Source organism: Tripterygium wilfordii, chromosome 10 (assembly GCF_013401445.1).
Source record: "Tripterygium wilfordii isolate XIE 37 chromosome 10, ASM1340144v1, whole genome shotgun sequence".
NCBI classification, from domain to species: domain Eukaryota; kingdom Viridiplantae; phylum Streptophyta; class Magnoliopsida; order Celastrales; family Celastraceae; genus Tripterygium; species Tripterygium wilfordii.
In genome coordinates this window covers 1,916,075-1,935,691 of record NC_052241.1, presented here as the reverse complement: position 1 = coordinate 1,935,691, position 19,617 = coordinate 1,916,075, and the positions used below count along the sequence as shown (strand labels likewise).

Below are 19,617 nucleotides of genomic sequence, written 5' to 3'. Positions count from 1 at the left end.
TATTTCTTCCCGTTTGAACTTTAAATTTTAAACCGTTTCCTTTTCTTTTTCCTGGCAACAGAGTTTATAATGGGCCAGGCCCAATAAAAGCAAACGGCGAAAAATTGCCTCTTAGCAACCGTTTGCTTTGTTACTTTAAAAAAAAAGAAGACTGTAAACCGTTCTCATTTGCAAAACCAAAGGCACAATTCTTATCTGACTATAAATAACTCTTTCTTCTAACAAACTTTGTAACCTTTCCTCAACCAAGATAGCATAAGCTGAACCCACACTGAACTTGTAATATCGTCTGCCAATCCAAATAGGTGAATCCTGTCAAGAACCTCGTCGGATATAATACTGAGAACAAGAGCGTATCATGCTAGTCCCGCACAACTCAGAAACTTCATAGTGAGACAATGATCGAAGCCAGTCTCCGGATTCTCTTCATTAAGTACCTTTCAGTCTGAAAAGTATCTCTTGGGATCAAAACCCCGGTTCTGGAACCTTGAATCTTGCAAGTCCATTGATTCCCCACCACCATTCATTGGCGCAAATGCTACATTGAAATTCACACATTACATGAGAACTGTGTGAAAGTGAAGATCATTGATAATTGATTATCAATAAAAAGATAACAACAAAAACCAGAGCCCATTTGTATAGAGCTCATTCAATAGCAAGATCATTGCAAAGCTCAAAAGAAAGCAGCAATTTCGGTCATGAACTAGTTTGTGGGGATCTTAGGTTTGATCAGGTACCTTGATTTATTAGCTTCAAATGTGAAAATACAATACACAAATGTTCTAGAGTTGGCTACGCAACATGCTATAGCAGATGAGTCAGTCAATAGCATATAACTTGATCAGTCGTCGATGCACAGTAACAAAATATATTTGGCATGAAAACAATTTAGGGTCAATATCCTAATTACCACGGAGATCAGCTCATGAGTAAACAATGAGCTCGCACTACCTCACTGAAAAAATTGACTATTGTGTCTAGTTTTTGTAAAAACAACAAGCAGGACAGATTCCAAGTTTTTGAAGAACAGAGAATCCCTAATACATATGTGGTATACTGGTATTTTTGTAAAGGTTACCCATGCTATTAAATGTTATACTTAGCACCCTTTAAAATCAAATCCTAAGTTGATGACAACATTGTGCAAATGCATCATGCAAGTGATTTTCATAATAGATTCAACTAACCTTTTTCTTTCATTCTTTTCTCTCTGTCAGATTCAAATTTGTCACGAATGTGGCTGACTTTTTCCCACATATCACCTTGTCTGTTTCTACCATAGCTCTGGTCCTGCATTCAAATTCAGTCATACATGTTGTGAGATCACATGTAAAACATGTCCAGAATAAAAACACACCAGAAGGTATTAAAGTACGACTAGGCATGATCCACTGTGTTGCCGATGACAAAGATTGCTTTTAGTTTCATTATCTGATAAAACTTGCGGAAGTCGCAATATTGCTCCCAGGAAAGATGCATGAAGCAGGAAAGTAACCATTAACCATTCACCAAACACTCAAAGCTATTACTAACATAAGACTTCCTGCAAGAGATTCAGTATAGGCCAAAGTATAATCTTGATAGCTGATGCATTAAAACGTTACATTCACGATAGTAACAAAACAATGTATAGTTGCCAAATGTTGACTGGTGAAGTAAGCAATTATAGAACTATGAACAAGAATGATAGATTGACATTGCACTTCTGTGTTCCCATAAGCTTCCTTGATTTATATAATGAGTGATTCTTGTCTTTCGCCAGTAAAAAAATAAAGTTATCATATGTATCTATAATGTTTACTAAATCCGTACCTTCATGGGTTCACTGGCGGATCGCCTACTCCTGTGGCAGATTCATAATACACTATAATTAGTCATCAACAAGTCAAAAATCCCATAATGTAATTGTAAAGCCTTTAAGCCCAAATTAATCATCAATGAAGAAAACAATGAAGATAAAATAACATAATGAATACGTTAAAAAAATTCCAACAACACACTGAGAGTGGTAGATGACCAAGTCACCCACAACCAAACACCTCCCCTCCAACCCACAGATGTAAAGAAAGTGGAGAAAGAAAACAAAGAAAAAAGAGAAGAATTTAGCTTAGTAAAATCAATAAAGCAATCTAGAAATTGGTGAAACACTTAATATGCATAGGAGAGAACTAATACAGCATGAAGGAGAGAAACTAGGTTGGGCAAACCTGTATGGGTTAAAATCTTGATCATCTTCCTCAGCAGATTCATAGTTAGCATGATCTTGCGCAAGTTTCTTAGAGTAGCCCTCATCCCAGTACAGCCTCTCCCAGTTTTCTCTAAGCTCATTATAGAGTTCCATATACCTTTTGCTCCAAGGCTCGTGCTCCTTCAGTGAGCACAAATGGACAAACCAGATCAGTTATATGTGCAATACATTCAATTCAAGCCCTTCCCAATTCAATTAGCTCAACAAGCACATTGTCCCGAAACAAATAAACTAACAGGATCAAACAGAATTCAAATTAATTGTAGACCAAAAAAACGAAAAGCTAGAGCGGAGTTTCAACCGATTCCTTGAGCACAAGGCGAGTGCGGCGCATAAACTGTTCCCGAAGCTGCTTCCGACGCCTGTTGGGGATGTTGTCTCTTGGGATTACGAAGCGCTCACGCAGCGGCACGTTATCACCGATCTCATGCATCTCTCCATCGACTACCCACCACTCTGAACTTTCATCTGTCTTCTTTTTGTTGAACGCCAGAGGCTTAGAACGCCGCCTTCCCTGACCAGCTTCGGTTCGAACGAACCGCAGCTGGTGCGTCGCCGACCAAAGGCATGGGCTTATGGTCTGTAGTCGCTTTGTTGCCCGTGAAAGCATAGATTTAGAGAGAGAGAGACGAAGATGCCTTGAATCTTTTAGAATGGAGAAGGGAATCCGGCGACGGTGATAAAACCCAGCTCAGTACCAGCCACTCGGTCATGAGTTATGACTTCGACTCGAAATGAGAACTGGGCTTTTCCCATAACCCCGTGACTGAACATATGGGCCCGTTTTGGTCCAGTAAAAATACCTAGGACATGATTTTGGGAAATTTTAGCTACATATCACTAATCTACTATCTTAATATCTTTACATCACTTTTTAAATTTTTATAGTTTACTTAAATATCTTTATATACAATGACATACTAACCCTTGAATTAAAATTTTAAAATAAATAATTTTTATATATTTAATTAGAGATTACTAAGTTTGCATTCGAATTTTTCGAAGGGAAAAAAAAAAACAATAGGATATTGTAGGAGCGTATTGTTTTTCTTCTAGAAAAATGACAGGCCGTGTTGTCGTTTTTCTGATAGAAAAATAACACGACCCTATCGATTTCTAGAGAGATTACAAATCAACAGATGCTGTCTTTTTTTAGAAGAAAAACGACGGATGGTGTCATTTTTTTAACAGATAAACAACATGATGATACTGTTTTATAACCCTAGCAACAGACATGGTGTGCCGATTTTTATTCAGCCATATTCTGACTAGAAATTGCCCAACGTTTAACAACTACACACTCACTCATGCTATATACAGAAATCGACAAACCCACATGTTCAATTTGAGAGATTTCATTAGATATATAAATATTTAAGGGATAATTCACAATACCTCACCTCTCCTTTAAAGTTTTTTTATGTTGATAATGATAAATTTTTGATCGTCTACTTGCACAGTTTTGGATATTGATTTAGGCGTGAGAAATCAGTGGCAACTGAAGTCCCAACATGGGAAAATCGATAAGAGACTTGAAGTTTGAATGTGTGTAAACTTAATACTAATATTTCTAATATGGTATAAAATAAGGGTAATTTGATTTGTTCACTATAAATTTGTGTGTAGATTTATAAATTTATGGTGTAAATTTATCATGTGTAAAGAGTAGTGTAGAGATAGTAGTTTAATGGTGTGTAAATAAAATTTCCCTCTTGATAAAAAAAAAATTACGCATGATTTATTATTTTGGATACGTGTCAAAATCCAGGACATTCTGGAGCTCTAATCTCAAGGCAACACGAAATCCGACGGTTTTCACGTGATTTCCAAAACAGGTGAAGTTGCACTAGATAAAGTAAACCGCACCGGCTTCCCGCCGTTATTTGGGTCAGGGAAACGAAGAGAATCGAAGACGACGAAGGCAGAGAAAGATGTGCGGGAGAGCTCGTTGTACTCTAAGATCCGACGACGCCGCTAGGGCTTGCCATCGAGGCGGTTCCTCCGTCCGTACTGTTGACATGGACCGGTAGGCTGTTTTTCCATCTCTACACTTGCGGATAATCATATGCCGAACACAGACAGGCTCGGATGTTGTGAATAACTCCATATCTGTTGACAGTTTAGCATCAGTTTTTGATTTATCGGTGTTGGCTTAAAGAAGAATCTTAAAGGCGTGGATTGCTATTAGTTTTTATTTGAGTTTGAAGAGCTTATTTTAATGAATAATGGTTTTGACTTTATTGAGTGACGATCCTTTGCTAATTGAAAGGTTGTGAGTAAATATAGGTATCGCCCAGCATATAATGTTTCACCGGGAAGGGATTTACCGGTTGTTCGTAGAGACGATGGTTCCAGTGACGAAGCTGTGGTTCTCCAGTGCATGAAATGGGGTTTGGTTCCTAGTTTTACTAAGAAAACTGAAAAGCCTGATTTCTTCAAGATGGTAATTCCTGATTTCCGAAATTTCTTGGTCTTCATAATACTTTCACGTCAATTAGTTGATTTTCATTTTTTTTTTGGTTAGTATTTATTTGACCGTAACCGCACCTAGGGTTCAAAGCTTTTTACTGTTGATTTATCTGTTATTATGTGACTACTACTTCTTAGGCATGAATGTATGAACATACCGTTATGTTTCGGGGGCTTTAGCCTTGAATTGTTCCGTTAGTGCTATTATCGTACTGATTACTTGGTTGCACCTGTTTACACAGTCTTTATTCTAGAATTACTGGGTAATCCACGTTCGACCCCACCATACATGGTAAACCCCGGGCAAGTAAGTCTCCTGTCCCACAGACCCACACGCACCCGGCAATTACAAGACTTTGGTCCATGGGGGTGGCTCCTAAGAAATTTAAATGATGTGGGAATTAAATATAGAACCGATTGCCTTTGACAAGATAATATAGTGACTTAGTTTGGCGCTGATTGTGCTTATGGAAACTGCTTAAAGAAGCACCTAGTGATTGTCCATGTTCTCATGGGAAATGGGGTTCGGTAAAACTTTTGGATGGAGTTTGTGAAAGGCCACTTCTACGTATTACTTATTATAAGCTTTTAGAAGTACCTAGGGGTTTGCTTTCACAGGCTAGTTTCTGCTTCTTGTTTTGCTAAATATTTTGTGGTTTGCAATAATTTTTTTAAAAATTTGTAGAACTAACTTATAGGATTGCAAATTTAACATTTTAGTTCTTTGATGCCTGGTGTATGTAACCCTAAAGCATTGGTGGTGTCAAGTTGTACAAACATACTGTCAAATTAGACTTTCCTATTCAGCAACTTTGTGTAATTACTAATTTCACTTTTTGATACGCATTGCAATAATTGCAGTTTAATGCTAGATCAGAGTCAATGCGGGAAAAGGCTTCCTTTCGTCGTCTTGTTCCTAAAAATCGATGCCTTGTAGCCGTAGAAGGGTATGTGTGATACCTTTGTTTGGTTATGGGGTTATTTCTTGTCAGGCAATACTTACATTTGACTATACGAATTTATTTTCATTTCTTCTAGAATTACATTAGTTAAATGTTTGCCATTTTCTGGAAGTATTTTAGATGCTTTGCGATAATACAATTTTGGTAGATAATCTGCAATTATGATTCAAATATTTTCTTTTGGACATTTTTGTATAACACCACAATTAGATGTTTGTTGTGCGGTAGATATGAATATGATATTACAGAAATATGTGTATCTTAATCAATGTAAAGATATCTCATCTGGAAAATTATAGCAAAAATGTTTTATCTTATGCTTCAGATCTCACTTAGAAGTTAGAAGGGTTGATGCACTTAAAAAGTTTCACCTTTGTTTTCCTTGGATTTTCTCTGTTTGCTCAAGAGGATACCCAAACGATGTTTATTCCAACGGCAATCATGGGGGTCAGAGCTCTTCCGTTATTTCTATTATATTGGGCGTTGGTCTCATAGTGAGCCTAAAGTTTTAGAATAAGATATGGTCCATTTCCACTACTTGTGAGTATGATATGAAACTATAATTATACATTTATACATTCTTCACATTCATGGAGTCGTAACCAACCCTTTATGAGAGCAAGCTCCCAATATTTCGGTGAGGTTTTCCTGATTTCAACTTTTGCGTATCTTTAGCATTTTTTTCAATTATATATAATATTTCTGAATAATGCTCTAATGTCACATGACTTCACCATTTCACAGATTCTATGAGTGGAAAAAGGATGGATCTAAAAAGCAGCCCTACTATGTTCATTTTAGGGATGGTAGGCCTCTCGTTTTTGCTGCTCTGTATGATTCTTGGGAGAACTCTGAAGGTGGGTATTTTCTTTATAAGTATAGTATAATTTTTTATCCCACAATATCCACTAATCGATAAATTTTTAATTTTTGGGTTGATCTGTGTTCAAGTACTTTAACTATAGAAACTGATTTGATAAAACTGGTCGGTGAAAAAAAATAAGAATAGTGGTCCTTATCCATGTCCTGCATTCATTGTTGTGTTACTAATTGTCAGGGATTAGTTGTGAATGTTGATGGTTAATTGATATCACTTATTCTTTTCTTCTTAGATTAAAGGCTTTACTCATTTTGTAGTTGCTTCAGTCAATAATGCAATTGAATTCATTCTTCCAGGAGAAAAACTTTACACCTTTACCATAATAACAACTTCCTCATCACCAACTTTGGAGTGGCTACACGGTTAGTGTACTTTTTTATATGCATTTATATTGCTGATGAAGAAAAAACATATTGCTTGATTATTTAATGGGCAAAAAGGCAAATTTTGTGATCATAAGTTGTTGGACCACTTTGTACTTGATGTTTTTGATCTCAACTAGTTTAACTTGGAATCACTAGATATTAATGTGTCTGAGTTTCATTCCATTGGGTATCCACAAAAAAAATATTGACAATTTGGGACACATAAGTTGGAGATAACTTTGAACCAGCACTAATTGATCTATTATTATAGACAGGATGCCTGTTATTCTGGGTGACAAGGAATCAACTGATCTATGGCTAAACGGGCCGTCAACTTCCAAACTTGATATGGTCCTTAAACCATATACAGATTCAGATTTGGTAAGCATCTTTAAAATACAACAAGATGCATGGCATATTTTAGTAAAATGTGAGACATTCTAGATTGGTTTTTTTGAGTGCTGATTTTTTTTAATGTTCAGGCCTGGTATCCAGTGACTCCTGCAATGGGTAAGACATCTTTTGATGGACCAGACTGCATTAAAGAGGTGAGACAAATTGGCTTTCCATTATCAAGTGCCTTAATATGAATAAAACATTGTCATAGTTTGAACGGAGCTGCTAATTTTAGCTTGATTCTTTTTTAAGATGATTGACTCGAGACATTGTTCATTGCCATACCATAGTTTTAGTTGACTGAAGTGAAAGAGGCTGTACATAGAAGGAAAATGATGACATGGTGGTGTATCTGTTGAAGCGATGTTGAGTGAAGGCTTGAGAGTTGCAATATGATTAAGCAAATCGTAGCTATAGGGATAGTCATCTTTGCTCCAAAATTTAATCTTTCACAAGAATCAGCCATCAACAATTTCCACAATGGTATTCTGGAAATTGGGTGTGAATGGATTGTTTATCAACCATGCCACTCCTAGTTCATTTCTTCCAATCACTCTTAATATGTCTTTTTGGCCTTGCTCTTCATGTGCTCAAGGCTGGTAGTTTTTATCCCTTTTGCTGTTTTTCTATGTATGTGGTGTCTCTTAAGGCCATCTCTACGATGCCTTTTATATATATATTTTTTGTTTCCTGGAATATATATTGTTGCATAAAAACCAATTTCCACTATGGTTGCAGATACCACTTAAGGTGGAGAATAAGACCACAATATCAAATTTTTTCTCAACAAAGGAAATTAAGAAAGAGCAAGAAGCAAAAATAGTGGAAAGAAGCCCAATAAAGGAAATTAAAAGAGAGCAAGAGTTTAGCTTTAACATGGAGGACGGATCAATGGAGGAATGCAAGAAAGAGCAAGAATCGAGCCCGAAGGGAAATTATTCTTGTGATGGATGTGGATCTGTCGAGACGAAGCTGGACAAAAGTATGAAAGAGGAACCCAAAACTGAAGTGGATGAGGAAAAACTAGCCTTCACTGCAAAAGAAGATCCCGACTCGAATACTAGCGCTCACGAAGGGTCGAAGTGCCTAACTAAGCGGAACTATGAGGAGCTTTTGGACAAAAGTATGAAAGAGGAACCCAAAACTGAAGTGGATGAGGAAAAACTAGCCTTCACTGCAAAAGAAGATCCCGACTCGAATACTAGTGCTCACGAAGGGTCGAAGTGCCTAACTAAGCGGAACGATGAGGAGCTTTTGGACAAAAGTATGAAAGAGGAACCCAAAACTGAAGTGGATGAGGAAAAACTAGCCTTCACTGCAAAAGAAGATCCCGACTCGAATACTAGTGCTCACGAAGGGTCGAAGTGCCTAACTAAGCGGAACTATGAGGAGCTTTCAACTGATTCGAAGCTCGTGAAAGTTGACATTAGTAAGCCAAGCACAAGCCCAGCAAGGAAGAAGGCAAGCATTAAGAATGCTGGTGATAAACAGTCAACGCTGCATTCATTCTTCAAGAAGGCGAACACTTCAGAGTAATAGTTCATTCTCAGTTCTGCTACGTCTTGATGGTGGTTTTTGTAGTACACGGGTTAATATGGAACTTGTAGCTTGCAAGTTTTCTTCTGAAATCTTGACGGATTTTGTCAGTGTGCATATTAGTGCACAGTTCACGGTTCTAGCATACTTAATCGACAATTTTTCTGTAAGTTAGGCTTTTAGGCATATTTGTATACAATATGTCGATATGGTGCTTTTTGCTATTTGAGGCACTCTATCCACGTTAACAGGTGTGTAAACTAAGCTTCCATTAGAATGGATCGGTGCTTACATTGAAACACAATGGCAGGTTTTATATTGGAATTTACTCCAGCAGATTCATTGCACAAGGATAGAACCATGCAAACGTTAGAACCCTTACGAATCAGCAATTACCAGCGTAGACCACGATAAAAGCAAACAGTTATATCAAACAATCTTTGCAAAGTTGTCTCATCAGTATCAGCACAAGAACATCTTCACTGGAACAGAAGCAACAAGCAGTAGAAAAAAGGTTCTTCACCAAGGAAAGTTTGAAAGACTACATCGGTATTATCTCTGTTCGAAAATCAAACTCAGAATGGTCATAGCAAACTATGAGGTTCTCATCAATCATAACCACCAACTGAAACATTCAATGAATCAAACAGATTCAAAAATATTATACTCTCTCTTTACCAAGGAGCATGCACGTAAGGCACATCAATGATAAGATTATCTGAAAACAACGTCCATGGGACTTCAAGAACAATACTATAGATATAGAATGATATCATATAAAAGCTGCACAAGATTATATGAGTTGGCATCATGATATTGATGTCACTGATAACCTCAAAGCATCAATGCCATGGACGACAAATTTGTGTCATCTATAACAACCATTATACATCTAAGACATTTCATACTTTCAGGCTTGAACCTCATCAAATAATTTTATAATTTCCAAAAGACATTGTCTCTCCTAGAAAAAAAAAAATTGAGGATGACATAGGCGCATAGCTCCACCTAGCTGAACTCAAAGGATTGACTGTCCAGGGCTGTTTTCCGTCATAAAAGCACTGAGATTTATCTGAAAAACCAAAAATACTGATCCAATTATACCAAAAGAAATTTGCTGGACTCAGAAAAGTAGAAACAAAAAATGTATGCTACATCCCATATATAAACTTCTCTCCAAAGAGAGTTTATTATCTAGGGAATAATGTAACTTATGAATAAATGTGCAATCGGTAATCTAGATATTTATCATTCTGCTATATGAGATTCTTATACGGACATAATACCAACTGGATAACCTGCATGATTGGTACAAGTTACCAGATTAGATCAACAAATACAGTAATGTGGCCAACTGGCGAGGTTCAGCTCTAGTTTTGATAACAATGACATGTTTTTTAAATGGAACCTCTCTAAAACCACCAGTATAAGTTCAACCAAGATACAGCAAATATCCAAACCCAAGTCAGAGGACTTTTATGGTAGGCCTGGGGTTCTCTTGTTTCTGCATTTGGCTACCATGACGATCTGACTTAGTTTATCAAGCGCACTAATGTTCACTTAATTCTTTTCTTCTATATTTTTTTTGAAATGAGTTCACTAACTCCTTACATATCAATGTAGGCACAAGAATGTGAAGAACATACCCCGGCCCTAATACTTGCAAGATTTAGAATGTCAAATAATCCTCTGAAGCCATGAAATTCAAAAAAAAAAATGAGTTACATAGAAAAATCAATGTATCCTCTCCAATCACTTACCTACAACCCCTTATTTAAACCCACTAAGAAACTGTGAAGGTGTGAACCAGTAATGCAATTCAGTACCTTAACCAGACACACATGTCCACCTAAAAACATTTAAAACATAAAGCTCAAAATACCTAAAAATAAACAATCCCTTACCAAAAGACCAAATCTTTTATCATCTTCAATACGCTCCCCTGCTGTTGTTGAGAATCGACCCAAGCGTCCCTAAAACTGCGAAAGCAAGCAACGGACTAACATCCAAAGTATCGAAGATAGGAGGGATTATATTCCTGAACAGATTAAGATAGGGATCGCAGAGGTCCCTGATTGCTGATAGAGGCTGCCGTTCCCATGGTATGTTGGGGAACCAACTCAACAAAACCCTAACCATCAAAACTCCACTGTAAATATCTAGCCACTTCGCGAGACCCGCCGCCACCACCGTTAGCGGCGTGTTCAAGTACCCGCTTGGCCGCATCGCTGCGAAAAAGGCGGGGCCAACAGTGTGCACCAGATTGCTGTTCTGCTGGAAAGACTGAATCGCCGCAAGGTCCACGATTCCACTGATTGAGAGTGCCACTTTTTGAATCAAATGAGGTAATAAGCGAGACAGGGAGAACCCGAGCGCTAAGATGGTCGAGACGGTCCGAGTTGACTCCGCTATTAGTGTGGAGGAAGGGGACCGAGATGAAATTTGAGGGGTAAACGAGGAAGCAGAAACCCTGACCCTAGATGATTTGGAGGAGAAAGGAATGAGAGAGATGGGTTTGGGCTGGATAGGAGAGTTTCTGCCGGCGAGGGATTTCGGAAGTGCGACAAAGGGTGTCCGGAGGAGGCTTGGATAGCTGGCACGAGACAACGGGGCAACGGCGGGGGCGGTCATGGACACCGTGGAAGCCATCTTTCTTTGTTATTCTGTGACTGTCGGAGAAGCGTCTACAGGTGTGGTTTTTCCGGAAAGTGCGAATGGCGACTGTCGACTGTCGACTTCTTGGATAAGTATGTTGTTGGGTTATCCGCTAAGGGCTAAGGCCCATGAGTGTGGTCGCTTAGGTTCCTTAAGCCCAGCACATGAGCCCGCCAAGCCTCTTGTTGGGCCATTTAGGCCCAGTATGAATATCTCAAAAAAATAAGGGACAATTGGGAGTAAGAGCACTTTGGACAACTTAATTGTAAAAAGGTCATGAACATTTTTAAAATTGTAAAAAAGTACAATTTAAGGGTAATGTGGTCAACTGACTTAAGATATTTTTTAATTTATTCCTACAATACCCTTCTTCTTCTTCTTCTTCTTCTTCTTCTTCTCCCTCCAACTATCTAACTCTAGTGTGTCATCTCTTTCTCTCATTCTTCTCTACTAAAAGTTATCTCCTTCTTTCTCTCCTCCTCCTTCTTCTTCTTCTTCTTCTTCTTCTTCTTCTGGTTCTCAATTTGAATTTGTTCTTCGTTGCATTCTTCTCCGTTTTTGGCCGAGTTTCTCCTCTCTTCATCGCCTTCTTCGTCGTTGCTCAATCTGGACTGCGTCGAGTTGCTCTGCTTCGTTTTTGACAGATCTGGACTATGCTTCGTTGTTCAATATGAGTTGTGCTTCATTTTTTTGCAGATCTGGACTCTGATTCGTTTTTTGCAGAGATGTATCACTATAGTATCAATATAGTATCAATATAGTATCACTATAGTATCATCAGCACCAAAAAACCACTAAAATGATACAATTAAACCAGTATGCATACTTCATCTTCCTAATTACTTTTCCTTTCTTGATTTTCTTTTCTTGGTTACCTCTCTTGTTCGTTTTGGAAAAACATTTACAAGTGCAGAGATGTATCACTATAGTATCACGAACACCAAAAATTCATTAAAATGATATAATTGAACCTGTATGCATACTTCTTCTTCCTAATTACTTTTCCTTTCTTGGTTTTCTTTTCTTAGTTTGTACATCTCTTGCTCGTTTTGGAAAAACATTTACAGCTGCAGAGATGTATCACTATAGTATCACCAACACCAAAAATCCACTAAAATGACATAATTAAACTAGAAAGACATGTAATGCAATCAAATTTACATTCTAACATTTATATCATCATTTTATGAGCAAAAGATATAAATTGAACATTAAATTGGATCTTCTATTTAAAAGTATCACTATTGTATCACAATTCGTGGAGAGAGAAAATCAAATTTGAGGTTATTTTGGTAAAAGATTATCCCAGTGTACTTTTTTAAAAAGATGTTTTAGTGATTGCACTTTTTTACAATTAAGTATAATCTAGTGTACCGGCCTCCAAAAGTCCCAAAAAATAAAGGTGTCGTTAGAGTTTTGCGACTGAAACCAATTCAGACAAACGGATTATTGTGCTCAATCCGAACACACTCTAAGCCCAGGTGTTAACAAGCTCACAAACTTTATTGGGTTCTGCAGGATCAAAGGTTTGGCCCAGCGCCAAGCCCACTATCTCAAACATATCTCAAGCCGCTCACCTAACTTGCCTTTGACACGGCGTGCAATAGTCGACCTCTAGCCGCTCACTCAATTTGCCTCTAACAACGGTCTGCAGCATCCGAGATTCGAGGAGGGCTGAGGTCATCCTAGTATCCGTCCAATAGATCTCTCAAGCATCTATAAATAGGCATGGGAGGACACTCACTTTGATAAGCATTTACTCTCTCTATCGCTCCACAAATTTTCCCTCTCAGTTTATGTCCATTGCATGACTGCCATCAACCATCACGGAAGCACTCATTAGAGCACTTCCCACCACGCTCACTACAACGATCACAGTGAACTCTACCAACTTACTCCACCACTTTCATTTGTTCTTTGTTTATCTTTTAACAACTCTTTGCTAACTTAACCGTCGAAAGTTAACTCACCGCGCGACACTATTCCAGTCTAAAGTGCAGTCACAATTGTCTTATCTCTCTACTCTTTACAGGTTGCTGGTAGCCCCTATCGACACATCATGAATTGTAAATCCGTCTACACACTATACTCAACAATTACCTGAAAATGTGAATCTTGTTCTGCTTGAGAGGAACTTCGAGAGTTGGGAAGTAATACTTGTAAGGATAAGAATGTAACAGGAGCAATTTCGAGCACAGGAAGTTAGAAGAATATTAAGTTGCATAGTCTGATGTTAGCCATTTCTTGATAAGAAATGTATTTGATGTTTGAAGGATAAAAGAGGAGAGGAGAGACTAGAAATGAATAGAGAAGAGAGGGTCAATTGATGACCATAAGAGATAGCCTGTCCCAATATTTATCTGCAAAGTGACAGAATATTTGTCTGCTAAAGACTAATATCAAACCAATTTAGCAACTCAATCGACTTGCCTGATTACAAATATGCCCATATCCACATGTCTAATTCATTAGATTGCCCCTGTTATTTTCATGGGTTAAAAAGGTTTTTCAATTTTTTTTAATTATTTAATGGGATATGGGGTTCTGCAATTCCAAGAGTATAGAATTCTCGTACATTTTTTATGATCTAATAATTTGAGACGTATGTCACATTACACTATATATATTTGTTTTCTTCACTAGACCTATTTTAGGGAGAACTCTAAAGTTTCCCCATCCAATGGTGAAAAACATGAACAAGCAAGAAGAGACATGTCTTCTCTCCATGTCTCATCTTGCATCTTACAACTTTGAATTTGAATCACCATATTTTTGGGCCATAAACTTAATTAGGCCCACTTTGAGGAGGCTATAGTACGGGCTTTACTCTATAGTTCTTACTTCTTATCAGATCTGTTACTTTAGGCCCAACTGACCATTGTTGGGCCAAATATCGGGCCGAAAGTTAAAGAGTCTAGACCCATGAAAGCAAGGCCTCTTGTTTTTCTGCCGGAGAGAAATCTAAAGAACCTGTTGTCAGTTGGCACCGCCATACCGGTGGCTCGGTTCAAGTACTCTAATGATGGTCCAAAGAAAGGATAGTCAAGCTGAGTGAGTAATGAGAGAGCTGATCCGGCATCACCTAAATATGTGATCTGTGTGAAGATTCTTCAGTCTCGGATTCCGTTTATCTGGTCTATAAATAATGAAGCTTTTAGGTGGTTCTGCTCATTATCCAATTCGGAAGAAGTTGGAGGCTGTGAGGCTGAAGACTTCTAAAGCACCTCCTCCTTCAATTGTCTGTTGGTTGTTAGTGATGGCAGGTGCAGTTCACTAAATTTTATTTTCATGCTTGGCTATGAGAATGCAGTGCACTTTAACTGTTTGATGATATGCTTCCTTAATTTTAATGTTTTTGTCACCATTGAAACAATGGTTATTAAGATGGATGTTATGTAATTTATGATGTTTGGGCCTTCAAGTACGAGTTCATTGCTGCTCTTGCTGACTTGTGCTCATGTTTTTCAGGTTGTGGTGGACTCATCTTTGGCTTCCCCAAGCCAGATCATGCCTACTGGAACGTGTATTTTAGTGGAAGGTGTAATTAGGCAGCCAACTGCGCCGGGAAAACATGCTATATAACTTAAACCAGAGAAAGTTCTTCATATAGGGACAGTTGATCAAGATAAGTATCCGCTATCAAAGAAACGAATACCATTGGAATCCCTAAGAGACTGTTCCCTTTTTTTACTACGGTAGTTTCTACGCCTATTCCTGTTCTGTCATCTCTTTTTTTTGTCCCACCCATCTTATCTTTAATACTGGATACCTGGAATTGTGATGTAGAATTTCCAAACTTGTTGGTATTAGCTAATGTCAATTTAGAATCAACAAATTATTGCTTTTGTTACAATTCAGTACCATTAAATAACATCATTAATCCTGTTTCATGCACTTGAGCATTTAAGGATCATAGTGATGGTCGAAAAGTTCCAGCCACATTATAACTTCTGGACCCAGCAATTATAACTTGTGGTAGTCTTAACATATATTGCTAGTGGTTCTACATTTCTGAATTGACGTTCACGAATTTTAGAAAAAATTATCTTCACATCTATGGATCTTTATTTAGAACCCTTCATATCGGACTTTAGTCTCTTAATCAGGCAAATATTGCTTCAAATTGAATTTTTCTTTTTCTTTTTCTTATCGTTGAGACGTTTTTACCATGCTGGTGGCATCTGTTATGCAAATCTGTAGTGCTCTGACTTCTGCAAGTTATACATTCTTCCAAAACAATGAATTTCTTTTTGTGCAAGTACCTATTATTACAAGCACTGATTGCGATGGATCAGCGAAAAGTTTCAGGTTACAACTCTTTTGGGAAAAGCGGGTAAACTGGAAGAGCCAAAAGCCAAGGATACCGAAGTTGTCAGTCTTGAAGGAAAAAAGTAGTCTAGTTGAAGAACTAAAAAAAGAAGTGACCGCAATAAGGAAGCACTGATTGCTGCAGTTCAGGTTTTAAGGAAAGCAAATGAATTAGCATCATAGTTAGAAGCCAGAGAAAAGTCAAGAAAACGAACTTCATTGAAGACTGATCCTGTCAAATTCCCTGAGGATTTCTTCTCTAGCCAGACTTATCTAACTGTCTCTTGTCGCCTTCATCTGGAGAGCTATGCATATGAACTTGGAAATGTTTATTCTTTTGGTCGGACCCAGATTTCGTGCAGATAGAACAGTTTCTACAAAAGAAACGCGGATGGTTGGGATTGAAATGGCATTTTCACAATTGCAGGTACGACTTGGGTTTTTTCATGTATGATCATCAACATTGATTTTTATATGTAAGGTTATTAGTTTACTACCATTTTCCGGAGCCTTTTGAATGCACTAATAACCTTGGTGGACTTTTCAGGATGCCATAAACTGTGAAGAAGACTATCTCAAGTTCATCTGCAAATGGGTGTTAGAAAATTGTGCAGAAGATATGAATTTTGTATGAAAACATATTGACAAAATGAGCATTGATCATCTTGAATCAATGATATCGAGTTTGTTTGAGAAAATCTCTTACATGGAAGCAGTGGATGCTTTGAAAAAGGTAAATCAACACTACATGTCCCTTCAACATATTATTGTGGCAGGCGTATTTGTCTCTTGTACTTTGTGTCCTTCATGTTTTTTATTTTTCCAATCAGATTACAGGTAAGATATTAGAGACATAACTCGGGTGGTGTCGTGCTGACACCAGAACATCTAAGGTATGAACATTGTGGTGTTTATTGCACTGGATACGCCAATGTTCATGATGAGAGGAGATGAATAAATGATGCCTTTTAATGTCATTGCTTGTTTCTATTCATTCAGTGACAGCTATTTGGAGGATGAGATCTATAAGAGGCGTTGAATTATATACAATTATACAAAAAGAACAAAGCCATTTTACGTATGCATCAATGCTGATGGTAAAACAGTAGCGGCATTTGATATGATTGTGACAAAGGTGAGTGAGCTCTAACTATATTTGGAGGTGAATTGCCTCTTTAAACAAATTATAATTTGAAAAGGTTTCTAACCTTCCAATCCAAGCTTAATTTACATTCTTTGTGTCGCATGGTGTATATTTACAGGTGGAAACATTGGTAACAGGTAGCCAGAATGAGGAACGCTGAATGCATCAATGTGCTAGTCTCTAGAGACAAGGTAATGCGCTCCTTGCTGTGCTCCAATCTATCGTGTTTCTAGAAGGTACTAAAAAGATAAAGAATCAGATCAATAAATCAAATGTTGACCTCCACATATATTGGAATATTTCTGTATAAACCACAAACTTGCCTTTTCCACTTGACCCCTATCTACTTAGCGGCACTTGGAATCCCTTATCCTGTAAGCATTGAAGCGGCATACTCTTATGCAAGGCCAAATTCTGGCTTTGAAAGCTCTCTACACTGATTTGGTCCCACTTTGAAACTTTGAGGTTTTAAATTCATTAATTTAACCACATCAACAGGTTAAAACACTCAACCGCCTAACTTTTTTTTTTTTGGTCATATTTTCGTTTTATATTATTTGCGTAAGAAGGGACTCAAACCCCATCCTGGGCCTCCTGGCTCAAGTCTTAAGGAGTAGGCTACTTAGCTGCGAAACTTGGAAAGTTATAAACTACTGTGGGAGTTTCATGTTATACTTTCATGGCAGAAAACACCTGCTACACTTTTTTCCCTTGTACTTCTCTCGACTTCCTAGTGGTGGAACTTTTGGCTAAGTGGATCTGATTGGATTAGTGGTGTCTTTCCTAGTGTTTAATCGCTTCTTTGTTTAGGAATACATCTTGAAACTCCCCTTGAAGTTGCTAATAGTGTTTAATGTCTTCTTTGTTTGATATGATGTTTGTTTTCTTCGTGACGTTATCCTATAGTTGTAAGCTATCCATGCTTTCCTATAAAATTGGAATAAAAACCAGGCTAATATCCGTATGAATCAGGCTTTCGATAGTATGAATGACATTTAGATCTTAGCAGGCATGGGACTGTCAGGCACTCCGGATTCAGTTCTGGGTTTGACCTTATGGTTCGCTTCATCACTGGTCTCATTGATGTCAGGGATGTTATTCCCTCTCGTCGAAGTTTTGGCAAAGCCAACTACTAAACAAGCTCTGGCACAAACTACACTCCAGAAGATGGAGCTTTAGGATGAACTGAAGAATAAGAAAGAAAATGAAGAAGACAGTTGCATGACAGGCACACGACCTCACCCCTGAAGAGAGGTTGGCCGGTATATAGCAGTCATGCTTGTTGCATAACAGGTATATATTTTTATCTCATGCATACATTGATTGCATATAGAAGGGAAATCATACATTGAAATAAAGTTGTCCCAGGAATTATTGGTGAACCACTACCATTGAAGTTTCAGCCATCCTTTTGTTCGAGTCAATTGGAAAGAAAAATGGATAGAGCTCATAGCGAACATAACAACTGCTATACAGAGCTCGACAACCCTTCCGGTTGTCACAGAAGTTTGGGAAGTTTCCAACTGCAATAGCCAGGCACTGAGCACAATCTATCTGAGGTAAATCCCTTGTGCACTGCACCAATGCATATAGTGTCACTAGTGGTGATAACTTTGTCTCTCCTTTTCCTAGCCCTTGATTCTTAGGCTCTACAGCTTGTGCTCTAATTTGGTCTATCAGTGCTCCAAGTTGTTTATTAAATTCTTCAGGATCCGTCACGTTCTCAACATTAAAATAGAATATAGCAAAGGATGTATCAATATTACCGATGAAATTCTTGTCGTTGTAGCGTAGAAAGCAGTAATCAAACCAAATCCTGGCATCAGCCTGGTCTGGACAGAGTTGCCGGATTTGCTTCGACGCATCTTGGATACAATTGGAGCAGTCTTTGCTGCTCACATCTCCCCTGCATTGTGACAGTCCATAGACTTTATCTTGATCTTTTCCATAGGAAGTAGCAATATAGCCAGATGAAGCAGTCCCAGAAACTAATTTAGCCAACAAGGCATCAATATTTGCTGATATATGGGTATTGCCACTTATGTTAGTGTCTTTATTACAAAACTCTCCCAAACGATCTGCTCTGCAACTGCAAGTGCACAAGAATAGTAAGAGCAAAATGTAGTATGAGAAAGCCATATGGGTTTTGTTTGTAATTGATTATTGATGCTTGCTAGAGGTTGCTCTTAAAATGAAGTGGAGGTTTAGTTAGTGGGTTGTGGGGATAGCAGAGCAGACATTATTGACTTGGTGGAACATTCCAACTAAGTCAGTGGAGAAAATGGAGCACTGATTTTCTAGAAAGTCTTCCCACTTTAGATTCATTCTTGCATACTACAATACTATAGGGACTCAATTTATGACCCTCCTATTTTAGGGTTAATCTTATGTGACGTGTGTGATTTCTTAGGTTCAAATACACATATAAGACTCATTTAATATGCAGGGAAAATTGGGGGTCTCAAGAATTTTCCGTCTCCAGTCACTCTCGGTCTGAGAAAACAGTGTCACATGAAGCTTTGTGTGATGCTTGACTTGGGGCTTTCTTTGCTTTAATTTCTTGAGTGACGAATTCTTTTTGGCCTAATCTTGGGTACCGCCATGAAAGTTGACTAAACGCCGAGAGAGTATTGAATACTGTCGTGTATACT

The 19,617-nt window shown here is 38.0% G+C and overlaps 4 protein-coding genes and 1 pseudogene across 5 annotated transcripts; 2 read left to right on the top strand and 3 right to left on the bottom strand.

The window, feature by feature from the left end:
• Positions 1–96: 96 nt before the first annotated feature.
• LOC120007527 lies at positions 97–2,961 on the bottom strand. Its single transcript, XM_038857802.1, has 5 exons — positions 2,553–2,961; positions 2,211–2,371; positions 1,816–1,846; positions 1,191–1,293; positions 97–538 (listed from the first exon to the last, which is right to left on the bottom strand). The coding sequence occupies exons 1-5, from the start codon at positions 2,859–2,861 to the stop codon at positions 441–443; spliced, it is 702 nt and encodes a 233-aa protein (XP_038713730.1). The 5' UTR covers positions 2,862–2,961; the 3' UTR covers positions 97–440.
• A 1,157-nt stretch (positions 2,962–4,118) lies between these two features.
• On the top strand, positions 4,119–9,183 carry LOC120007593 (abasic site processing protein HMCES). Of its 2 annotated transcripts, XM_038857924.1 has the most exons (9): positions 4,119–4,277; positions 4,538–4,694; positions 5,582–5,667; positions 6,427–6,539; positions 6,859–6,924; positions 7,199–7,308; positions 7,410–7,475; positions 8,062–8,316; positions 8,458–9,183. In XM_038857924.1, exons 1-9 carry the CDS (start codon positions 4,183–4,185, stop codon positions 8,857–8,859), a joined length of 1,350 nt encoding a protein of 449 aa, XP_038713852.1. In that variant the 5' UTR covers positions 4,119–4,182; the 3' UTR covers positions 8,860–9,183. The 2 variants fall into 2 exon arrangements, with proteins under 2 accessions (XP_038713852.1, XP_038713850.1); XM_038857922.1 differs by having other exon boundaries at positions 8,062–9,183.
• Positions 9,184–9,552: 369 nt separating this feature from the next.
• LOC120007596 (ylmG homolog protein 1-2, chloroplastic-like) lies at positions 9,553–11,579 on the bottom strand. Its single transcript, XM_038857927.1, has 2 exons — positions 10,764–11,579; positions 9,553–9,931 (listed from the first exon to the last, which is right to left on the bottom strand). The coding sequence occupies exon 1, from the start codon at positions 11,506–11,508 to the stop codon at positions 10,789–10,791; it is 720 nt and encodes a 239-aa protein (XP_038713855.1). The 5' UTR covers positions 11,509–11,579; the 3' UTR covers positions 9,553–9,931; positions 10,764–10,788.
• Positions 11,580–15,799: 4,220 nt separating this feature from the next.
• LOC120008042 lies at positions 15,800–18,525 on the top strand (annotated as a pseudogene).
• On the bottom strand, positions 18,172–19,144 carry LOC120007595 (cysteine-rich repeat secretory protein 55). Its single transcript, XM_038857926.1, has one exon. The coding sequence runs from the start codon at positions 19,103–19,105 to the stop codon at positions 18,338–18,340; it is 768 nt and encodes a 255-aa protein (XP_038713854.1). The 5' UTR covers positions 19,106–19,144; the 3' UTR covers positions 18,172–18,337.
• Between the last annotated feature and the right edge of the window lie 473 nt (positions 19,145–19,617).